At 38.9% G+C, this 21,961-nt stretch overlaps 1 protein-coding gene across 2 annotated transcripts in view; it reads right to left on the bottom strand.

The window, feature by feature from the left end:
- Nucleotides 1-21,961, bottom strand: part of EYA3 (EYA transcriptional coactivator and phosphatase 3) — a 634,133-nt gene that overhangs the window by 534,466 nt on the left and 77,706 nt on the right. For both annotated transcript variants that reach the window (XM_053707122.1, XM_053707121.1), the window contains exon 4: nucleotides 2,931-3,007. In XM_053707122.1, coding sequence (XP_053563097.1) covers nucleotides 2,931-3,007 — 77 coding nt within the window. The remainder of the gene's footprint in view (nucleotides 1-2,930; nucleotides 3,008-21,961) is intronic.

Genomic DNA, 21,961 nt, shown 5'->3' with positions numbered 1-21,961 from the left:
CAGTATAGACCTTATCGTCTCCATCTTGAACGATGGGACCGACAGAAACTTGTTAAAGCACTTTAGATCTAGAATTGGGCGAAACGTGTCCTCCTCCTTTGGTACCACGAAAAAGTACCCTAGACCTCTTTCTGCTAGAGGTACCGGTACAATTACTCCTACAGAGGAAAGATACCTCATGCACTCTAGAAAGGCATCTTGTTTCTCTGGTTTTGATGATAGATTTGAAAAGAGGAATCTGCCCCTGGGAGGGTGAGTTTTGAAACCTATCCTGTAACCCTGGCCAATAACCTCCAGAACCCAAGGATCCTGCACGTCTCTCATCCAAGCCTCCACAGAAAGAAATAATCTGCCCCCTACGAGATCTGGAGACGGATCAAGGGCGGCCCCTTCATGCAGATTTTGTCTCTGTTTTTTTTCCAAGACTGAGATGGTTTCCATGATCCCTTGGACTGCTCGGGCTTCGCGGCAGGCTGCTGTTGTTGGGACTTGAAAATCAGAAACCTTAGGTTTATTCTTCTTATCCTGCGGTAGAAAGGCACCCTTGCCCCAGGTTTGGACCGAAAAGAACCTTTCCCTTAAACGGAAGGGAAAGTAATCTAGATTTGGACGTCATGTCAGCAGACCACGACTAGAACTACAGGGCTCCCGGGCCAGAACAGAAAAGTCTGATGTCTTGACATTCAGGCGAATAATATGCATATTTGCATAACAGATAAATGAATTAGCTACCCTCAGGGCCTTAATTCTTTCCAGGGGAGTCTCCACCTCGATCATTTCCGACAGAGTCACACCAATAGATAGAGGATCCCGCCACCACAGCAACCGCCGATACAGGCTGAAATACGAACCCTGTGTGCTGAAACATTTTTCTTGACAGGTTCTCTAAATTTCTAATCCATGGGTTCCTTAAACGACTAACTATCCTCGAGTGGGACAGTGGTGCGCTTAGCGAGCGTGAAAATAGTTCTATCCACCTTAGGGACAGATCCCCACAATTCTAGCTGAGAATCAGGAACCGGGAACAATTTCTTAAAGGAAGAAAAAGCGGAGAAAGAGGAACCCAATCTCTCTCATTCTTTATAATATTCTACATCTTTACAGGAACCGGGAAAGTCTGTGGCACCACCCTGTCCTCATAAACCTTATCAAGCTTAGGAATAGAAGGTGCCTCCGGTAACTTTGGTTCAGGAACCTCTAGAGTAGCTAACACCTTCTTCAATAAAAAGCATAAGTGCTCCATCCTAAACCTAAAGTCTGGTTCCTCCGCAGCCGGAGGTTTAAAGGTTGCAGATTCCAACCCAGAGAAAGAGTCCTCCGAAGTATCGAAGTCGTCTGCATCTGCAGATAATCTAGACTCAGATCTCCAACGAAGTAGATGACCCTCTGGGAAGGATAGCAATGTTTAACCTTTCGCTTGCCCTTAGCAGGACGAGGTAAAGCACTGAAGGCCGCAGAAACCGCCGTTTGCAACAAATCAGCAAAATCAGGCGGCCACAGGGTCCCTCCCTTAGGTGGATTAGTAGTGCACTGGGGAGCTGCATGTGTAAACGGAGAGGATTGTAGAGAGCGCACCTCGCGGGACGGAGACCCCTCAGAGGTACTAAAAATTGTATTCTTTTTAGATATCACTATTTTATCAAGGCATGTGGAACATTGTTGAGCAGACGGGTATACCGAAGCCTCCTCACAATAAACACGCATTATATTTAGGTAAAGAGGGAGTACCCTCTAACGCACCAGAGTCCTCCATAGCTTGCACCTTTAATACTATAGACATTTTTTTTGAAATGGCACACCTTTATACTCTCCAATGGCCGGGGCACTCACCATCTGCTATGACCCAGGCCCACAGGGAAACCTTTCGTCTCCTGCGATCGACGGTCAGGAAAAGGAAGAGAAAGAAGCCACACCCGGTCACAAGAAGTGCCATGCAAGACCCCCCCTGCAGCCGAGAAAAAAACCTAGGAATCTCTTTAACAAAGAATACCATGGGAAAGAAGCAAATTTGATAATAGAAAAAAAATTGTAAAAAAACTTTTTTCTTTTTTTTAAATGTATGCTGTCTGAATCAAAAAAGAAAATTTTAGGATTCCATATCCCTTTAAGGGGAAATAAAACGCCATGAAATCACAACATGTTTAATTACAGGTAGTTTAGAGGGAAAAAAAGCCTATCCCTGCTACAATTTGTGAAGTTTTGCCATGTTGTCCTGTACTGTGTATTAACAATAAATATGCATGCACAAAACATTTGAGGAAGTAAAATTATGATATATATTCAAGGTATAAATTCCCTCTTAATTATAAAACTATGTAATGTGGGTATCCATATAGTTCGGCTAAAAAGCAATGCTATAACAGAATCAAACAACTTAAATGCACAGGAAACTAATTCAGAAGCAATTTTAAAACACTCACTTCTAATATCAAATTTACTTTGCTGCCTTGGAACCTTTGTTGAGAAGCATATGTACATATGCTCAGCAGCAATGCTCTACTGGAAGCTATCTGGTGATTAATAGATACACACACATGCCACTTGTCATTCAATGTGTTCACCTAGGTCCAGATAGTGCATTGCTGCTCTGGGCCTGTAACTAGGAGTTTATACTTACTGCACACAGTTATTTGTAAGCAATAATGCAATAAAACATATTAGGAGCATTTTATTTTTCCACTTTAGGTCCTTTTTAAAGCTTTAGTTTTTGGCATTTTTCAAACAGAATAAAATAGGTTTTGCCTTTAAATTTTTCACCAGGAATAAATCTTACACAACAAATTTAGTTAATGATTACCATAAACTATGATGTGCATCTAGCAGCCATCGTTACTGCTGCCAGAAGTTCAAGGTTTAGACATATTAAAAAAAAAAAAAAAAAAAAAGTGTAGAGCAAGATCTAAAAGGGATGTGGGGACTCTCAGACTTACATTCACTGGGCATACGGTGATTTGTAGGTAAACCTGAAGAGGCATCAGCTTTTTCATCATCACTGTTACCAACTTGACTGGGAAAACAAAATATGAATTAGTAAAGACACAAGCATTCTAAAAGTAATTTTTCTCATAATCTAACATCTTAAATGGACACTAAACCCAACAATTTTCTTTCATGATTCAGATAGAGAATGCAACTTTAAACAACATTCCAATTTACTTCTATTATCTAATTTGCTTAAAGGGACAGTCAACCATAGAATTGTTATTGTTTTAAAAGATAGATAATCCCTTTATTACCCATTCCCCAGTTTTGCATAACCAACACAGTTATATTAATGTACTTTTTACCTCTGTGATTACCTTGTATCTAGGAACCTTCTTCCAGCCCCCTGATCACATCACTGTTACTGTTTATTATCTATTGTCTTAAATTTAGCATTGTGTTGTGCTAGATCTTAAATAACCCCCTGTGTCTGAACACAGTGTTATCTATATAGCCCACGTGTACTTTGTCTCTTTGTGTTGAAAAGATATTTAAAAAGCCTGTGATAAGAGGCAGCCCTCAAAGGCTTAGAAATTAGCATATGAGCCTACCTATGTTTAGTTTAAACTAAGAATACCAAGAGAAAAAAGAAAATCTGATGATAAAAGTAAATTGGAAAGTCAATTAAAATTAAAAGTCCTATCTGAATAATGAAAGTTTAATTTATACTTGACTGTCCCTTTAATTTATTAGATATCCTTTGTTGAAAAAATAGCAATGCACATGGGTGAGCCAATCACGAGGCATCTATGTGCAGCCACATATCAGCAGCTACTGAGCATATCTAGATATGCTTTTCAGCAAAGGATATCAAGAGACTGAAGCTAATTAGATAATAGAAGTAAATTGTAAAGTTGTTTAAAACTGAATGTTCTTTCTAAATCACGAAAGAAAAAACTAGTGTTCCTGTCCCTTTAATAAAGGCTCAAGAGCCTTACCTACACTGATATAAAATAAAAAACAGATTAACACCTACTGATAAATCAGTATATTCACACTCAAAGTAGGACCAACAGTACTAATCTAATGGGTAGATGGTCTCTGACATCTGGAGGAGATAGAAATGACCTCACAGAAGTCTAAGGGGGGTAGATCTCACTGCTATTAATACACTTTTCTGGACAGCTAAACAAAAAAAAAGTTTGATTGAGATGCATAGGTGCAAATATAAAAACATAATTTATGTAAAAACAACTGATAAATTCATTTCTTTCATAACGGAAAGAGTCCATGAGCTTGTGATGTATGGGATATACATTCCTACCAGGAGGGGGCAAAGTTTCCCAAACCTCAAATGCCTATAAATATATCTCCCACCACACATATACTTCAGTTTAACATATAGCCAAGTAGTGAGGTGTAAAAAGGAGTAAAAAAAAAAAAAAAGAACTGGAAAATAATATTGTGCTTTTATACAAAAAAATATAACCACCAAAAACAGGGTGGGCCTCATGGACTCTTGCCATTATGAAATGAATGAATTTATCAGGTAAGTTCTTACATAAATTATGTTTTCTTTCATGTAATTGGCAAGAGTCCATGAGCTAGTGACGTATGGGAAAAAATACCCAAGATGTGGAAGTCCACAGAAGAGTCACTAGAGAGGGAGGAATAAAATAAAAACAGCTATTTGAACTGAGAAATAAAATCCACAAAATAAGATCTTATAAACAGAAGAATCAAACAGACAGCTGCCTGAAGAACTTTTCTACCAAAGACTGCTTCAGAAGAAGCAAATACATAAAAATGGTAAAATGTAGTAAATGTATGCAAAGACGACCAAGTTGCTGCTTTGCAAATCTGATCAACTGAAACTTCATTCTTAAAAGCCCACAAAGTGGCAACTGATCAAGTAGAATGAGCTGTAATTCTCTGAGGCGGAGACTGTCCCGCCTCCAAATAAGCCTTGTGAATCAAAAGCTTTAACCAAGATGCCAAAGAAATGGCAAAGGCTTTCTGACCTTTCCTAGAACCAGAAAAGACAACAAATAGACTAGAAGTCTTCCTGAAATCCTTAGTAGCCTCCACATAGTATTTCCAAGCTCTTACCACATCCAAAGAATGTAACGATGTCTCAGAGAATTCTTAGGATTCGGACACAAAGAAGGAACAACAATTTCCCTACTAAAGTTGTTAGAATTCACAACCTTAGGAAGAAATTAAAACAAAGTTGGCAACACAGCTTTATCCTGATGGAAAATCAGAAAAGGAGACACACGAGGGCAGACAATTCCGAAACTCTTTGAACAGAAGATATACCCAAAAGGAACAACACTTTCCAAGAAAGTAGTTTAATATCCAAAGATTGCATAGGCTCAAAAGGAGGAGCCTGCAAAGCCTTCAAAACCAAATTAAGACTCCATGGAGGAGAAATAGACTTAACAGGCTTGAGCCTGAACAAAACAGTGAATATCAGGAAGTTTAGCAATCTTTCTATGAAATAAAACAGAAAGAGCAGAGATTTATCCCTTCAAAGTACTTTCAGACAAACCTTTATCCAAACCGTCCTGAAGAAACTGTAAAATTCTAGGAATTCTAAAAGAATGCCAAGAGAATTTATGAGAAAAACACCATGAAATATAGGTTTTCCACACCTGATAATAAATCTTCCTTGAAACAGACTTACGAGTCTGCAACATAGTATTGATCACAGAGTCAGAGAAACCTCTATGACTAAGCACTAAACGTTCAATTTCCATACCTTCAAATTTAGTGATTTGAGATCCTGATGGAAAAATGGCCCTTGAGACAGAAGGTCTAGCCTTAAAGGAAGTGACCAAGGTTGGCAACTGGAAATCCGGACAAGATCCGCATACCAAAACCTGTGAGGCCATGCTGGTGCTATCAAAAACACATGCGGTTGTTCCATTATGATCTTGGAGATCACCCTTGGAAGAAGAATTAGAGGCGGAAAAATATAAGCAAGTTGGTAAGACCAAGGAACTGCTAATGCATCCTCCATCTCCGCCTGAGGATCCGATAATGATCTGGATGAATCGGAATGTGAAGATAAGCGTCCTGTAATGACCTTGCTGAACAAAAGGCAGAATAGTCCTTATAGTCACCATCTAGAAAGTTGGGACCCTTACAAAACGATTCAAAAACTTCAGATCCAAAACTGGTCTGCACAAATTTTTTTTCTTTGGAACAATGAATAGATTTGAATAAAAACCCAGACACTGTTCCTGAAGTGGAACTTGTATCATTACCCCTGAAAGCTGCAAATCTGAAACACACTTCAGAAAAACCTAAGTTTTTATAGGATTTGTTGGAACCTGAGAGAGGTCTTACTCATGAGGTCTCACTCATGAGGTCTTACTCTGAAACCTATTCGATACCCTTGAGAAACAACGCTCTGAATCCACTGATTCTGAACAGAATCTGCCCAAATGTTTTGAAATAATTTCAATCTGCTCCCCACCAGTTGAACTGGATTAAGGGCCGCACCTTCATGCAGTCTTGGGGGCTGGCTTTGGTTTCTTATAAGGCTTGGATTTATTGCAACTTGAAGATGGCTTCCAATTGGAGCCAGAGTCCTTAGGGGAAGGAGTGGTTTTCTGTTCTCTTTTCTGACGAAAGGAACAAAACCGATTAGAAGCTTTAGATTTACCCTTAGACTTTTTATCTTGCGGCAAAAAAAAAACCTTCCCCACCCCCAGTGATAGTGGAAATAATAGAGTCCAACTGAGAACCAAATAAATTATTACCCTAGAAAGATAGAGATAGTAATCTAGATTTAGATACCATGTCAGTATTCCATGATTTAAGCCAGTGATTTGCAACCTTTTTTTTGCTGTGGCACACTTTTTTACATTAAAAAATCCTGTGGCACACCACCATCCCGAAATTTTACAAAATCACACATTGTAGCTTAATACAAGATATATATATATATATATACAGTATGTATGTATATATATATATATATATATATATATATATATATATATATATATATAATTTCAGAGATCAAATAAGCACTCGCTGGACTTCAGTCATCAGTGACAACACGCTTTATTCTGTGACGTTTCGGGACAACACACAGTCCCTTCCTCAGACAAACAACAAATGAAAATGGCAGCCTAATAAAGGCTAGTGAAACCCTCCCCCAATTGTTGAACCAATGAAACAGATGAACGTGTGAGGACAGAAGAAACCAGACTTCTGATAGGTATGTGATGCTGTAAGAGCCAATCTTATAGGCTGAAAGTAAATGTGTTAGTAGTGAGCAAATAGTGTGATAATGTGAAATAAACACCATACACATATAAATAAACATGTAACTAAAATAAACTCCACATTCTGGGTCCATAAAATGTCACTGGGTAGTCTAAAAAATAAAATGTAACGGTACTAACACGGAACATAACAATACATGAAGATAGCCGTATTGGCCAATCAAATTTGTGTATACATAATCCGAAAATCGGTCACCAATCAAAAAGACCAAACCATAACACCGGTATGTAGTCAAACCCACTTTGTGTGGCCATATCCTATATCGATGTATTATCAGTGTCTGAAAAATAAACATCAACAGCCCACAACGTGAAAAATATAACCGGCACAAATCATAATAATATGTGATTGAGTAATTCAACAGATCGTAACATTCAAACGCGATCGTAACAAATCTATCCGATATATTTAGTCTGATCACGGCTTCAATAGCCAATGGGAAGCCACAGTGGGGGCACACCCCCATCGGACCCAATCAAATTGTATGAAGAGACCGCGCCTCGAGACCCACATACGTCAGCTGTCAACGCCAGCCGGCCAATCAGATTCACCCTCGGCCAGCCCATAGAAACGGCCAATCAGAAAGACATTGTGGAGCCACATACCACTGATCCACCAATCCGGTAATGTTTATACTATCGCACTAGAATCACCGCTGTGTATACAGGTGCACAGATATAAATGGACATCAATAACACAACACTATGTCAATATAAGCGAACACGCCTGTGCGCCGATCATACCGCAACAACACCTAATGTGCATCTAAGGTGCACAAATATAAATGAACATATATACCACAACCCTATGCCAATATATGCGAACCGACCGCAATAACACCAAATGGCAGTTTTGAAATATTATCACCATATGGGGAGTGTATAACTAACAGCAACGCTTAATGTCAATTTATGCACCAAAATAACAGCACTCAAAAACAGAATTTATGTTTACCTGATAAATTACTTTCTCCAACGGTGTGTCCGGTCCACGGCGTCATCCTTACTTGTGGGATATTCTCTTCCCCAACAGGAAATGGCAAAGAGCCCAGCAAAGCTGGTCACATGATCCCTCCTAGGCTCCGCCTACCCCAGTCATTCGACCGACGTTAAGGAGGAATATTTGCATAGGAGAAACCATATGGTACCATGGTGACTGTAGTTAAAGAAAATAAATTATCAGACCTGATTAAAAAAACCAGGGCGGGCCGTGGACCGGACACACCGTTGGAGAAAGTAATTTATCAGGTAAACATAAATTCTGTTTTCTCCAACATAGGTGTGTCCGGTCCACGGCGTCATCCTTACTTGTGGGAACCAATACCAAAGCTTTAGGACACGGATGAAGGGAGGGAGCAAATCAGGTCACCTAAATGGAAGGCACCACGGTTTGCAAAACCTTTCTCCCAAAAATAGCCTCAGAAGAAGCAAAAGTATCAAACTTTTAAAATTTGGTAAAAGTGTGCAGTGAAGACCAAGTCGCTGCCCTACATATCTGATCAACAGAAGCCTCGTTCTTGAAGGCCCATGTGGAAGCCACAGCCCTAGTGGAATGAGCTGTGATTCTTTCGGGAGGCTGCCGTCCGGCAGTCTCGTAAGCCAATCTGATGATGCTTTTAATCCAAAAAGAGAGAGAGGTAGAAGTTGCTTTTTGACCTCTCCTTTTACCGGAATAAACAACAAACAAGGAAGATGTTTGTCTAAAATCCTTTGTAGCATCTAAATAGAATTTTAGAGCGCGAACAACATCCAAATTGTGCAACAAACGTTCCTTCTTTGAAACTGGTTTCGGACACAGAGAAGGTACGATAATCTCCTGGTTAATGTTTTTGTTAGAAACAACTTTTGGAAGAAACCCAGGTTTAGTACGTAAAACCACCTTATCTGCATGGAACACCAGATAAGGAGGAGAACACTGCAGAGCAGATAATTCTGAAACTCTTCTAGCAGAAGAAATTGCAACTAAAAACAAAACTTTCCAAGATAATAACTTAATATCAACGGAATGTAAGGGTTCAAACGGAACCCCCTAAAGAACTGAAAGAACTAAATTGAGACTCCAAGGAGGAGTCAAAGGTTTGTAAACAGGCTTAATTCTAACCAGAGCCTGAACAAAGGCTTGAACATCTGGCACAGCTGCCAGCTTTTTGTGAAGTAACACAGACAAGGCAGAAATCTGTCCCTTCAGGGAACTTGCAGATAATCCTTTTTCCAATCCTTCTTGAAGGAAGGATAGAATCTTAGGAATCTTAACCTTGTCCCAAGGGAATCCTTTAGATTCACACCAACAGATATATTTTTTCCAAATTTTGTGGTAAATCTTTCTAGTTACAGGCTTTCTGGCCTGAACAAGAGTATCGATAACAGAATCTGAGAACCCTCGCTTCGATAAGATCAAGCGTTCAATCTCCAAGCAGTCAGCTGGAGTGAAACCAGGTTCGGATGTTCGAACGGACCCTGAACAAGAAGGTCTCGTCTCAAAGGTAGCTTCCAAGGTGGAGCCGATGACATATTCACCAGATCTGCATACCAAGTCCTGCGTGGCCACGCAGGAGCTATCAAGATCACCGACGCCCTCTCCTGATTGATCCTGGCTACCAGCCTGGGGATGAGAGGAAACGGCGGGAACACATAAGCTAGTTTGAAGGTCCAAGGTGCTACTAGTGCATCCACTAGAGCCGCCTTGGGATCACCAACGGAGTGAGTCTCTGGTCCTCTGATTTACTTGTATCTTCGGAGACAAGTCTGTATAATCCCCATTCCACTGACTGAGCATGCACAGTTGTAATGGTCTTAGATGAATGCGCGCAAAAGGAACTATGTCCATTGCCGCTACCATCAACCCGATCACTTCCATGCACTGAGCTATGGAAGGAAGAGGAACGGAATGAAGTATCCGACAAGAGTCTAGAAGCTTTGTTTTTCTGGCCTCTGTCAGAAATATCCTCATTTCTAAGGAGTCTATTATTGTTCCCAAGAAGGGAACCCTTGTTGACGGAGATAGAGAACTCTTTTCCACGTTCACTTTCCATCCGTGAGATCTGAGAAAGGCCAGGACTATGTCCGTGTGAGCCTTTGCTTGAGGAAGGGACGACGCTTGAATCAGAATGTCGTCCAAGTAAGGTACTACAGCAATGCCCCTTGGTCTTAGCACAGCTAGAAGGGACCCTAGTACCTTTGTGAAAATCCTTGGAGCAGTGGCTAATCCGAAAGGAAGCGCCACAAACTGGTAATGCTTGTCCAGGAATGCAAACCTTAGGAACCGATGATGTTCCTTGTGGATAGGAATATGTAGATACGCATCCTTTAAATCCACCGTGGTCATGAATTGACCTTCCTGGATGGAAGGAAGAATAGTTCGAATGGTTTCCATCTTGAACGATGGAACCTTGAGAAACTTGTTTAAGATCTTGAGATCTAAGATTGGTCTGAACGTTCCCTCTTTTTTGGGAACTATGAACAGATTGGAGTAGAACCCCATCCCTTGTTCTCTTAATGGAACAGGATGAATCACTCCCATTTTTAACAGGTCTTCTACACAATGTAAGAATGCCTGTCTTTTTATGTGGTCTGAAGACAACTGAGACCTGTGGAACCTCCCCCTTGGGGGAAGCCCCTTGAATTCCAGAAGATAACCTTGGGAGACTATTTCTAGCACCCAAGGATCCAGAACATCTCTTGCCCAAGCCTGAGCGAAGAGAGAGAGTCTGCCCCCCACCAGATCCGGTCCCGGATCGGGGGCCAACATTTCATGCTGTCTTGGTAGCAGTGGCAGGTTTCTTGGCCTGCTTTCCCTTGTTCCAGCCTTGCATTGGTCTCCAAGCTGGCTTGGCTTGAGAAGTATTACCCTCTTGCTTAGAGGACGTAGCACTTTGGGCTGGTCCGTTTCTACGAAAGGGACGAAAATTAGGTTTATTTTTTGCCTTGAAAGGCCGATCCTGAGGAAGGGCGTGGCCCTTACCCCCAGTGATATCAGAGATAATCTCCTTCAAGTCAGGGCCAAACAGCGTTTTCCCCTTGAAAGGAATGTTAAGTAGCTTGTTCTTGGAAGACGCATCAGCCGACCAAGATTTCAACCAAAGCGCTCTGCGCGCCACAATAGCAAACCCAGAATTCTTAGCCGCTAACCTAGCCAATTGCAAAGTGGCGTCTAGGGTAAAAGAATTAGCCAATTTGAGAGCATTGATTCTGTCCATAATCTCCTCATAAGGAGGAGAATCACTATCGACCGCCTTTATCAGCTCATCGAACCAGAAACATGCGGCTGTAGCGACAGGGACAACGCATGAAATTGGTTGTAGAAGGTAACCCTGCTGAACAAACATCTTTTTAAGCAAACCTTCTAATTTTTTATCCATAGGATCTTTGAAAGCACAACTATCCTCTATGGGTATAGTGGTGCGTTTGTTTAAAGTGGAAACCGCTCCCTCGACCTTGGGGACTGTCTGCCATAAGTCCTTTCTGGGGTCGACCATAGGAAACAATTTTTTAAATATGGGGGGAGGGACGAAAGGAATACCGGGCCTTTCCCATTCTTTATTAACAATGTCCGCCACCCGCTTGGGTATAGGAAAAGCTTCTGGGAGCCCCGGCACCTCTAGGAACTTGTCCATTTTACATAGTTTCTCTGGGATGACCAACTTGTCACAATCATCCAGAGTGGATAATACCTCCTTAAGCAGAATGCGGAGATGTTCCAACTTAAATTTAAATGTAATCACATCAGGTTCAGCTTGTTGAGAAATGTTCCCTGAATCAGTAATTTCTCCCTCAGACAAAACCTCCCTGGCCCCATCAGACTGGTTAGGGGCCCTTCAGAAACATTATTATCAGCGTCGTCATGCTCTTCAGTATCTAAAACAGAGCAGTCGCGCTTACGCTGATAAGTGTTCATTTTGGCTAAAATGTTTTTGACAGAATTATCCATTACAGCCGTTAATTGTTGCATAGTAAGGAGTATTGGCGCGCTAGATGTACTAGGGGCCTCCTGAGTGGGCAAGACTCGTGTAGACGAAGGAGGGAATGATGCAGTACCATGCTTACTCCCCTCACTTGAGGAATCATCTTGGGCATCATTGTCATTGTCACATAAATCACATTTATTTAAATGAATAGGAATTCTGGCTTCCCCACATTCAGACACAGTCTATCTGGTAGTTCAGACATGTTAAACAGGCATAAACTTGATAACAAAGTACAAAAAACGTTTTAAAATAAAACCGTTACTGTCACTTTAAATTTTAAACTGAACACACTTTATTACTGCAATTGCGAAAAAACATGAAGGAATTGTTCAAAATTCACCAAATTTTCACCACAGTGTCTTAAAGCCTTAAAAGTATTGCACACCAAATTTGGAAGCTTTAACCCTTAAAATAACGGAACCGGAGCCGTTTTGAACTTTAACCCCTTTACAGTCCCTGGTATCTGCTTTGCTGAGACCCAACCAAGCCCAAAGGGGGAATACGATACAAATGACGCCTTCAGAAAGTCTTTTCTAAGTATCAGAGCTCCTCTCACATGCGACTGCATGCCATGCCTCTCAAAAACAAGTGCGCAACACCGGCGCGAAAATGAGGCTCTGCCTATGCTTTGGGAAAGCCCCTAAAGAATAAGGTGTCTAAAACAGTGCCTGCCGATATTATTATATCAAAATACCCAAATAAAATGATTCCTCAAGGCTAAATATGTGTTAATAATGAATCGATTTAGCCCAGAAAAAAGTCTACAGTCTTAATAAGCCCTTGTGAAGCCCTTATTTACGATCGTAATAAACATGGCTTACCGGATCCCATAGGAAAATGACAGCTTCCAGCATTACATCGTCTTGTTAGAATGTGTCATACCCTCAAGCAGCAAGAGACTGCTCACTGTTCCCCCAACTGAAGTTAATTGCTCTCAACAGTCCTGTGTGGAACAGCCATGGATTTTAGTGACGGTTGCTAAAATCATTTTTCCTCATACAAACAGAAATCTTCATCTCTTTTCTGTTTCTGAGTAATAGTACATACCAGCACTATTTCAAAATAACAAACTCTTGATTGAATAATAAAAACTACAGTTAAACACTAAAAAACTCTAAGCCATCTCCGTGGAGATGTTGCCTGTACAACGGCAAAGAGAATGACTGGGGTAGGCGGAGCCTAGGAGGGATCATGTGACCAGCTTTGCTGGGCTCTTTGCCATTTCCTGTTTGGGGAAGAGAATATCCCACAAGTAAGGATGACGCCGTGGACCGGACACACCTATGTTGGAGAAAGTGTGAATATGCCTAAAATTATGTATCAAAATTGTTATAAACAGCCCCAAAGGACGCAACAAATATATAGCTGAAACTGTGTCATATCTACTATATGAAAAATTTACTATATGAAAAATTTCATATCGACTATATGGGGTCACACATAAGATATCTGACAAGGGAGAAAAACATTGTCCCCAGAGCTAGAGATATTCAAGCTATGGCGCCCAACCACAACCAATCACAGGTACGCACTAAGGCAGGATATATCATAAGTAGCTATCCTACTATGAGGGAGTGTTTCTCAATTACAACAGATAGTAGAAACAAATCTAATCCGGACAAACGTTACGATCTGTCCCAAAAGTAATCTAATATTAAAAATACAAATAAATAGTAGATCCCAAAATAAACAACCCACAAACACAAAAATAATACAAAAATACAAAAAAACTCCTTGAACACCAGACAAGGAAAAACCCAAATAGCCAAAAATGAACCATACACCCAAACTGACAATGGGCCCAAGAATGTGAAGAATCTAAAAACAACAGTGTATAAATTGTCAAATAGTCTATGGGAACAAGGGAGACAATGAAACCATCATACATAAAATAAAAATTTAGAAATAACAAAAACAATGTAGCAAAGTCATAACAAAAATATCAAGGATACATAAAAGTCTAAATATATATAAAAAATATATATAAAAATATATAGAAAAAATATAGAAAAAATAAGGACAAAATATATCTACATAAAAATACCAAAATATCAAGAGCAAAAACATAGAAGGGATTCAAAAAAACATTAAGAGAATCCCAAAAAATTGAAAAAATTAAAAAATCCAAAAAGTATACTCAAAAATTACAAAAAATTGTCTAAAAATTACCAAAATTGTGGCCGATTGCCAAAATATAATAAAAAATGTGAGTACCAAAAACGAAGTACTGAAACAAATGGCATCTCATACTAATTGGATCATGGTCTCTCATTGTTTAATAATCAAGCTGGATATGTTCATTATACACCACAGATGGATTCTCTCATAGACTGGATAAGATTAAAGGTAACATTGCCAGCCAGTGTGGACATTCAAGCCTCGTGGCTGTGTGGTTCCCAGTTCATAGATCCATCTTGCCTCTTTCTTCAAAAGTATAGTGGCTCTATCGCCTCCTCTTCTTAGCTTAGGAACATGGTCAATGATCCTAAATCTTATATCAGTGACGGAATGTCCAGATTCCATAAAATGGCGTGCCACCGGTTGATCTGATTTTCCATTCTTTATAGCAGTTCTAATGCTGTATCTGTGATTGGCCATCCTCGTTCTGGCATCCGTCTGTGGTCTTGCCGGTCTAAAACTTGCCGCATGGACAATTCAGTAGATATACAATATGCGTAGTAGTACATGTCAGAGCATATTTAATTTTGTATCTCTTCCTCCGATTCTGGATGCTGGAATTGGGTACCAGTAATCATTGCGTTGCAAGTTACACATCCGAGGCACCTGTAGCATCCCGTTTTTCCTTCCCAAGCCAAGTCTTCTGTGTACTATCAGCTAGGTCTGTTCTCATTAATAAATCTCGTAAGCTGCGACCCCTTCTATACCCAATCCGTGGTGCGTGCCATCTCTTGAAAGGCAGTGAGTGATCGGCCCTCTACTAGTTTCCACTCATCTTTTACGGTTTTCACAATCAGATTTTTATCAGGTGTGTACGTGGTCACAAATGTCATCTGTTGTGTCTGCAACTGTTCTGGGTGTTACACCGGATTCGTGATTATTGGCTAATGCTAGCATCTCCGTAAGGACTTTGCGATTATAGCCTCTATCCTTAAAGCGTTGTGTCATTTCTTCCAGTTGGATAGTACATTTATCTTCATCTGTGTTGTTACGGATCACTCGTTGGTACTCGAGCTTTTGGAATGTTCCTAATCAAATTAGGCTGATGACAACTGTTAGCATGTAGAATGGAATTTCGATCCGTATCTTTTTTGTATAACGTTGTGCCCAATCCCATGCCGGATTTGTAGACTCTCACATCGAGATAATCCACTTTATCCAAACTCATAGTGGAGCTGAATCTGATGGTGCTGTTCATTTCGTTAAGTGTGTTGATCCACAACTTGAGTGAATCCTTGCTGTCCTGCCAGATCAGGAACAGGTCGTCAATATAGCGACAATAATACTTGATCTCTTTTCTCTCAAACACTTTCATGGAATTCACCTCATATTCAGCCATAAACAGGTTGGCTAGCGATGGGGCCACATTTGACCCCATCGCCGTTCCTGAAACTTGTAAATAGTAGATCTTATCAAATAAGAAATAATTTTCAGAAAGACAAATGTCTTAATTAATGTAGCAGCAAGTATCCACAAAATACTACGATCAGTGGATAGGTTAAAATTCTTATCTGTAAAGTATACTGCACCAGAGATTCTGGTTAGTAAAAACAGTCCGTTCGTGTAAGGTGAAGTCTACACGCGTTTCAAACGTTTGTAGTAATAACTCCTTCTTCTTATATATACACAACATACAAGTTCTCTTACTAACCAGAATCTCTGGTTGCAGTATACTTTACAGATAAGAATTTTATAACCTATCCACTGATCGTAGTATTTTGTGGATACTTGCTGCTACATTAAGTTGTTTCTTGGCTACCTGTGGCCATTTTACTATCTGTGGTCATTCTACTGCAGTTAATATCACACAGTGCATATATTGGACTGCATTTGCTGTATATCGCTGTACAAATACCTCATACCTGTGAGGATTTTTGATGTAAGCATGCATTTTTTAGGAGTGTATATATGTGAATAAAATGTTTGATTTTTAAACGATATCACACTATTTTGGCATTTCTTTCTTTTATATATCGTTTACACTACCATCCTGAGAGGACCCATACTAAAAGAGGCCGAGGAAAAAAGGCTCCAACTCCCTGAAGTTTCACCAATAACCGGGAAAGCAGAAGGGAAAAAGACAAGCTCGTTGTTTGGAAGTTTCCCCTATACCCTAAGGGGCCAAGCCTACTAAGAGTGACTTCCTGATGTGCTGTTGCCCTTACCTCATACGATTGAGGTTCTTTTCTGTAAGTTTGCATTTCACCCACATCCCAAGTCTCGAATTCTACAATTGTGTATATATATACACAACATACAAGTTCTCCAGTATTTAGGACATTTTATATTCAACTCTCCACTCTATGTTATAGCGTTTTTTTCACATTGTGTTTGATTTGCTGTGTATTCTGTATTACATTTGGCATTGAGTCACACATAATAATTGTGTTTAACATTGTCTCCTAACAACCAGCGCTATTATATCCCTTATCACGACCTCTTAAGAAATATATATATATATATATATATATACACATACATACATACATATACACACACACACTGTACTGTGCTGTCATGCCATGCCTCCTACAAACTATACATGACATATTGACATTCATTCACAAACACCCCCGCACTGTTGTCAGTCTGCCGCGGCACACCTGAGGATCTCTCATGGCACACTAGTGTGCCACGGCACACTGGTTGAAAAACACTGATTTAAGCCATAAAGCTCTTCTAGCCAGAATAGCTAAAGACATATATTTAACATTAATCTTGATGATATCAAAAATAGCATCACAGATAAAATGATTAGCATGTTTAAGCAAACGAGTAATGCTAGACAAATCAGGATCTGTTTCCTGATGTGCTAAGCTATCCAACCAAAAAGTTGATGCAGCCGCAACAACAGCCATAGAAATGTCAGGCCTGAGAATATATCCAGAATGTAAATAACCTTGACTCTATTCCATGTCAGGAAACTAGAACAATCACCCCAGAGAAGATAGGACCTTTACTAAGTTAAGAAGGTCTCTCACTTCACCTGGATAGTAGATAATCTTCACAGGAAAATCTGCCTATGGGAAGGCCAGATTTGGATCCTATAATGAACCTTCGGAGACTCCTCCACTACCTATGGTTCTTGGACAACACGATCCAAGCCTGTTGAAAAAAAGGAAAGTCCGCCCCCTACCTGACACAAGAACTGGATCAAGGGTGAATTATTTGTACTGAATTAGACTTAGCGGAAGGCAGATTGGATTGATTGTCCTAGATTTAAAGGATGAGGAGGATTCTGTCTTCTCTCCCCGTCTTGATAAACAAACTAACTTCAAGGCTGAAGCCACCCAAAGGACATCCTTGAGGACTGGAAACAGACATAGCAATGTGTAAGGACACAATCCTGAGAACTCTGCTGTTATTCTATCTCAGCTAGGGACTCTGACTGAATAAAATAAATAAAAAAAAAACTGAGAAAGATACATGAAATAATCTAAATAATATCTAAATAAAATATTTGCCTCAATATGAGAAAAAATCTCATAAAAAGGGCTATACTAAAACCATAGAAAATAAAAAAAACTTACATGATAAAGGAATAATACACAGGATACTGACTTATGAAAAAAGACCCCTTCACATGAGAGAGATTATGGAATCTCTATATCAGACAGGGAAAACAATATAAAATAAATTTTATGGCACTAGGCAGCTAGAATCTTTCATACTACCAACAGCATGACAGTCTCCTAATATGAATACACAAAAAATAAATCTAAAATTAAAATGTGACTGATCATATAGATAAAAACTGCCACAAGATGGCAGTAACTGTCTTGAAATGTCATGATAACGCATTGTATTTAGTTTAAAAAAATATCAATGCAGCAAAAATAAAATGTCCCATTTCCTAATAGGAATATAAACTTGTTAGAAGTAAACAATATAAATAATGAAGACCCTTCACATCTATTGAAAATGTTTGAGAAATTAATAACAGCAGACACTAAAGACTGGCAAGATTTAATCCTATTGGATAATTATATTAAACATGATATTATCCCTAGAGCAGTGCTTTCCAAACTGTGTGTCGGGACACACTAGTGTGTCGGCAGCAGTGTGTAGGTGTGTCCCTGCTTCAGCACAAAATTTTTTAAATTTAAATATTTTTTTTAAAATAGTTTTTTGGTTTCTGACTTTCCACCTGCCTGCTACGCATATCACATGGTTGACACGTGATTGATACCTAGTGGGTCACAGATCATCTTAACCAATTGGCACAGCTCAGTGAGAACTGAAACTATTACCATTGGCGGATTTGGCGGCACATTGGCTCCTGACTGCACGTGTAGTCTCCTTAATTGGCTCGTGACTGCAAGTGTAGCCAGTGAGTGGGACAGCAGTGTGTTTGCAGCGCGGGCAGTAGTCAGTCGGACTCACAGAGCTCTGAGGTTGGCAGCTTAAACGCTGAGCTGAAGTCAGAAGTCAGAGGGATTTCTTTGCAACTAGCTCCCAGTAGTGCATTGCTGCTCCTGCTCTTGATATATGGATAGGAAGGGGAAGCTTAAAAATGCTTGATGATGAAATGCGAGTGTCTTTATCTAATATTCCACCAAATATTCAGAAACTGTGTTCATCCCATCAACCTCATAAATCCCATTAAAATAGTAAGTAGCTATTGGTGTTATAAAACTTTTTTTAATTCTTGCACATACATACTGTTACTTGTAAATACATTTTGTTATTATATAATTTATGTATGTGTCCGTATCTTTTAAAACAAGTTAGTTTAACCTCCTTTTTGCTAGTACAACTGAATTACTGTGCCGCGAAATGATGTAGGTCTACAAAGTGTGTCACCAACATGAAAAGTTTGGAAAGCTCTGCCCTAGAGGATTACGGATGCATAAATATCCAGCCTTTGAATTAGAGGATGTAGAATTCTCTACTGAGTGGGAGAGTGCTCTACATGCATGCTCAGTTACACTTATTAAAATTTTAATAAAATATAGAGAATATAAATTGGAAAAGTCAAAAACAGACATTACAAATACATTACAAAAAATACAAGTGTTTAGAAATGAGGAAAAGTGGGACAGACAATTCAATAATATAGTAAAAAGAAATATGGAACTTGAAAAATAATTAATGGAACATAAAGCTGAGAAGTTAAAAAGAGATAAAGAAGATTATGCCACAGATAAAGTACATACTTACAACAAAAATAATAGGAAGACACACCTAAATCAAAATACTTATCAGAATGGTAATTATACTAAAACAAATCTACCTACCACCAGAGATTCGCGGCAATCTACAAGCGAAGGAAATATGGCTTTTAAAACCATAAAGCAAAATACACAATTACCCATAAGCAATAGATTTGCTCCTCTTAGTGAGAACGTAGATCATAGTAAATCAACACCTCCAATATGGAATAGGGAGGGTGCTAAACCAAAAGAGAATACAAGTCACCTACCTATTGAGAACTCTAGACCAATACATAATTCGCAATATAATGGGAATCCTAGAATATCGTATAATACACAACATAATGAGAATCATTTTTTATACGAAAGGAACAATCAACAGAGGCCGCCACCATACACACAGAACATGTACTCGAGACCACTAGAACAGAGACAATGGGGGCAACAAAATCAGAATGAGAGAGTAGCCAAAAGAGGGTGGGAACAAAGAGAGGATGTAGAGGAGGTGCCAGACTTCAGCAGAAACAAACAAAGAAGATGGAATTAGAGACTGCAAAGATAGATATTTTTAACCTTTCAGATAGAGTTCTTAAAGACGAAGAAATTAGCCTATTGAGTAAGGGCTTAAAATTTGCCCCCAAGAAAGCCCCTAATAAATTCGATACATACATTGACTTGCAAAAATTCATTAGAAAACTAACCCTTAAAAGATACTACATTAAAGAATATAATACTGTACAGCAAAGTAGTGTAACTAATTTTAACTTGGAGGACATAAAAACCATAAATTGTCTCAAAAATTTAGAACAGGAAAGCTGTAGGCAAGCATCCTTGGACTTATCAAGTAATCATGTAGATATAAACCTAGATGAAATACTTAATTGTAGTGTGTATGAAGAGGAACAAGAATTAAGACATAGTGGTTTGAAATCTCGTTCTACCTTTTACCCACATCAAGCACAGGGAGAATATATATATACCTATAACAAACTAGTTACCGAAGATTTAAAATTATATTTTGAGAAAAACCAAGGGAAATTTGTCAATAAATATAATGACAATCTCAATATGAGAGAAAGACAAGCCCTTAAGAATTTAACAAATGACAGTACAATAGTAATTCGCCAATCAGATAAAGGAGGTGGAACTGTCATACAAAATAAAAGTGACTATCTTAAAGAAGCACAAGTATTATTAGGGGATAGACAAGTATATGCTATTCTAGATAGAAATCCAACTGAGCAATATAAAAGTGAATTATATTCATTATTGATGAAAGCAAAGGATAGTAATATCATTGATGATGAGGAATTTAAGTTTATATATAAAGTCAGTCCTAATATACCTACATTTTACCATATCCCAAAAGTCCACAAAAACAGCACCAACCCTCCAGGAAGACCTATTGTGTCGGGTATTGGCTCACTGAGTAGCAATTTATCCATTTATGTTGATTGGAATCTTCAACCAATGGCAAAAAGGGTTAGATCATACCTTAAAGATACAACCCACACTATAAATATTTTTGAAGGTATAGGATGGCAAGAAGACGTCTTGTGGATATCGTGCGATGTATCCTCGTTATACACAAAAATCCCCCACAAATTAGGCATAGAAGCATTTAAAGAAACTAGTATAGTGTGGAATATCCCTGATATACATGTGAAATTCATAGGTGATAGTATTTCTTATATTTAAACCCATAATTATTTTTTGTTCGAAGGAAAGTATTACAATCAAATCCAAGGGACAGCGATGGGGACCAATATGGCCCCATCTTACGCTAATATTTATATGGGGCATTTTGAAAATTCCATGATCTGGGGGAAACATAGGTTTAATTCTAATATATACAAGTACTATAGATTTATAGATGACATTATTATGATCTGGAAGGGGTCAAGGGAAGAAGCAGAAGAGTTCATAAAATATATAAATAACAACAAATATAATCTTGAGTTTACTAGTAAAATTTCATCTACAGAAATAGAATTTTTGGATCTGGTTTTGTATATAGACGACTCAAATAAGATATCAGTGAGGAACTTTAGAAAAGCCACTGATAAAAATGGTTTTCTACATGCCACGAGTGGACACCTACCCCTTTGGAAGAAAAATATCCCAAGTGGGCAATTTAGGCGCATACGGAGGAACTGTACAGATGTCAGTAATTATATGCATAAAGCAGATATAATGGGTAATAAATTTCTACAAAAAGGCTATGAAAAATCAGTAGTAGAGGAAGCTAAACAAAGAGGGTTAGAATATGATAGAAGTCGACTGCTAATGGATAAAGAAAATAAAGTATCAAGTGTAAGAAAGAAGAAAAATAATACTACTTTTATAACAACATATAGTGAAGGAGTACAGGGTGTTAGATCAATTTTAAACAAACATTGGAAAATTTTATTAGCTGATCCAGTATTAACAGGAGAATTAGATGAGC

Source organism: Bombina bombina, chromosome 3 (genome assembly GCF_027579735.1).
Source record: "Bombina bombina isolate aBomBom1 chromosome 3, aBomBom1.pri, whole genome shotgun sequence".
Classification (NCBI taxonomy): Eukaryota; Metazoa; Chordata; class Amphibia; order Anura; family Bombinatoridae; genus Bombina; species Bombina bombina.
This window is presented reverse-complemented; position numbering and strand designations above follow the sequence as displayed.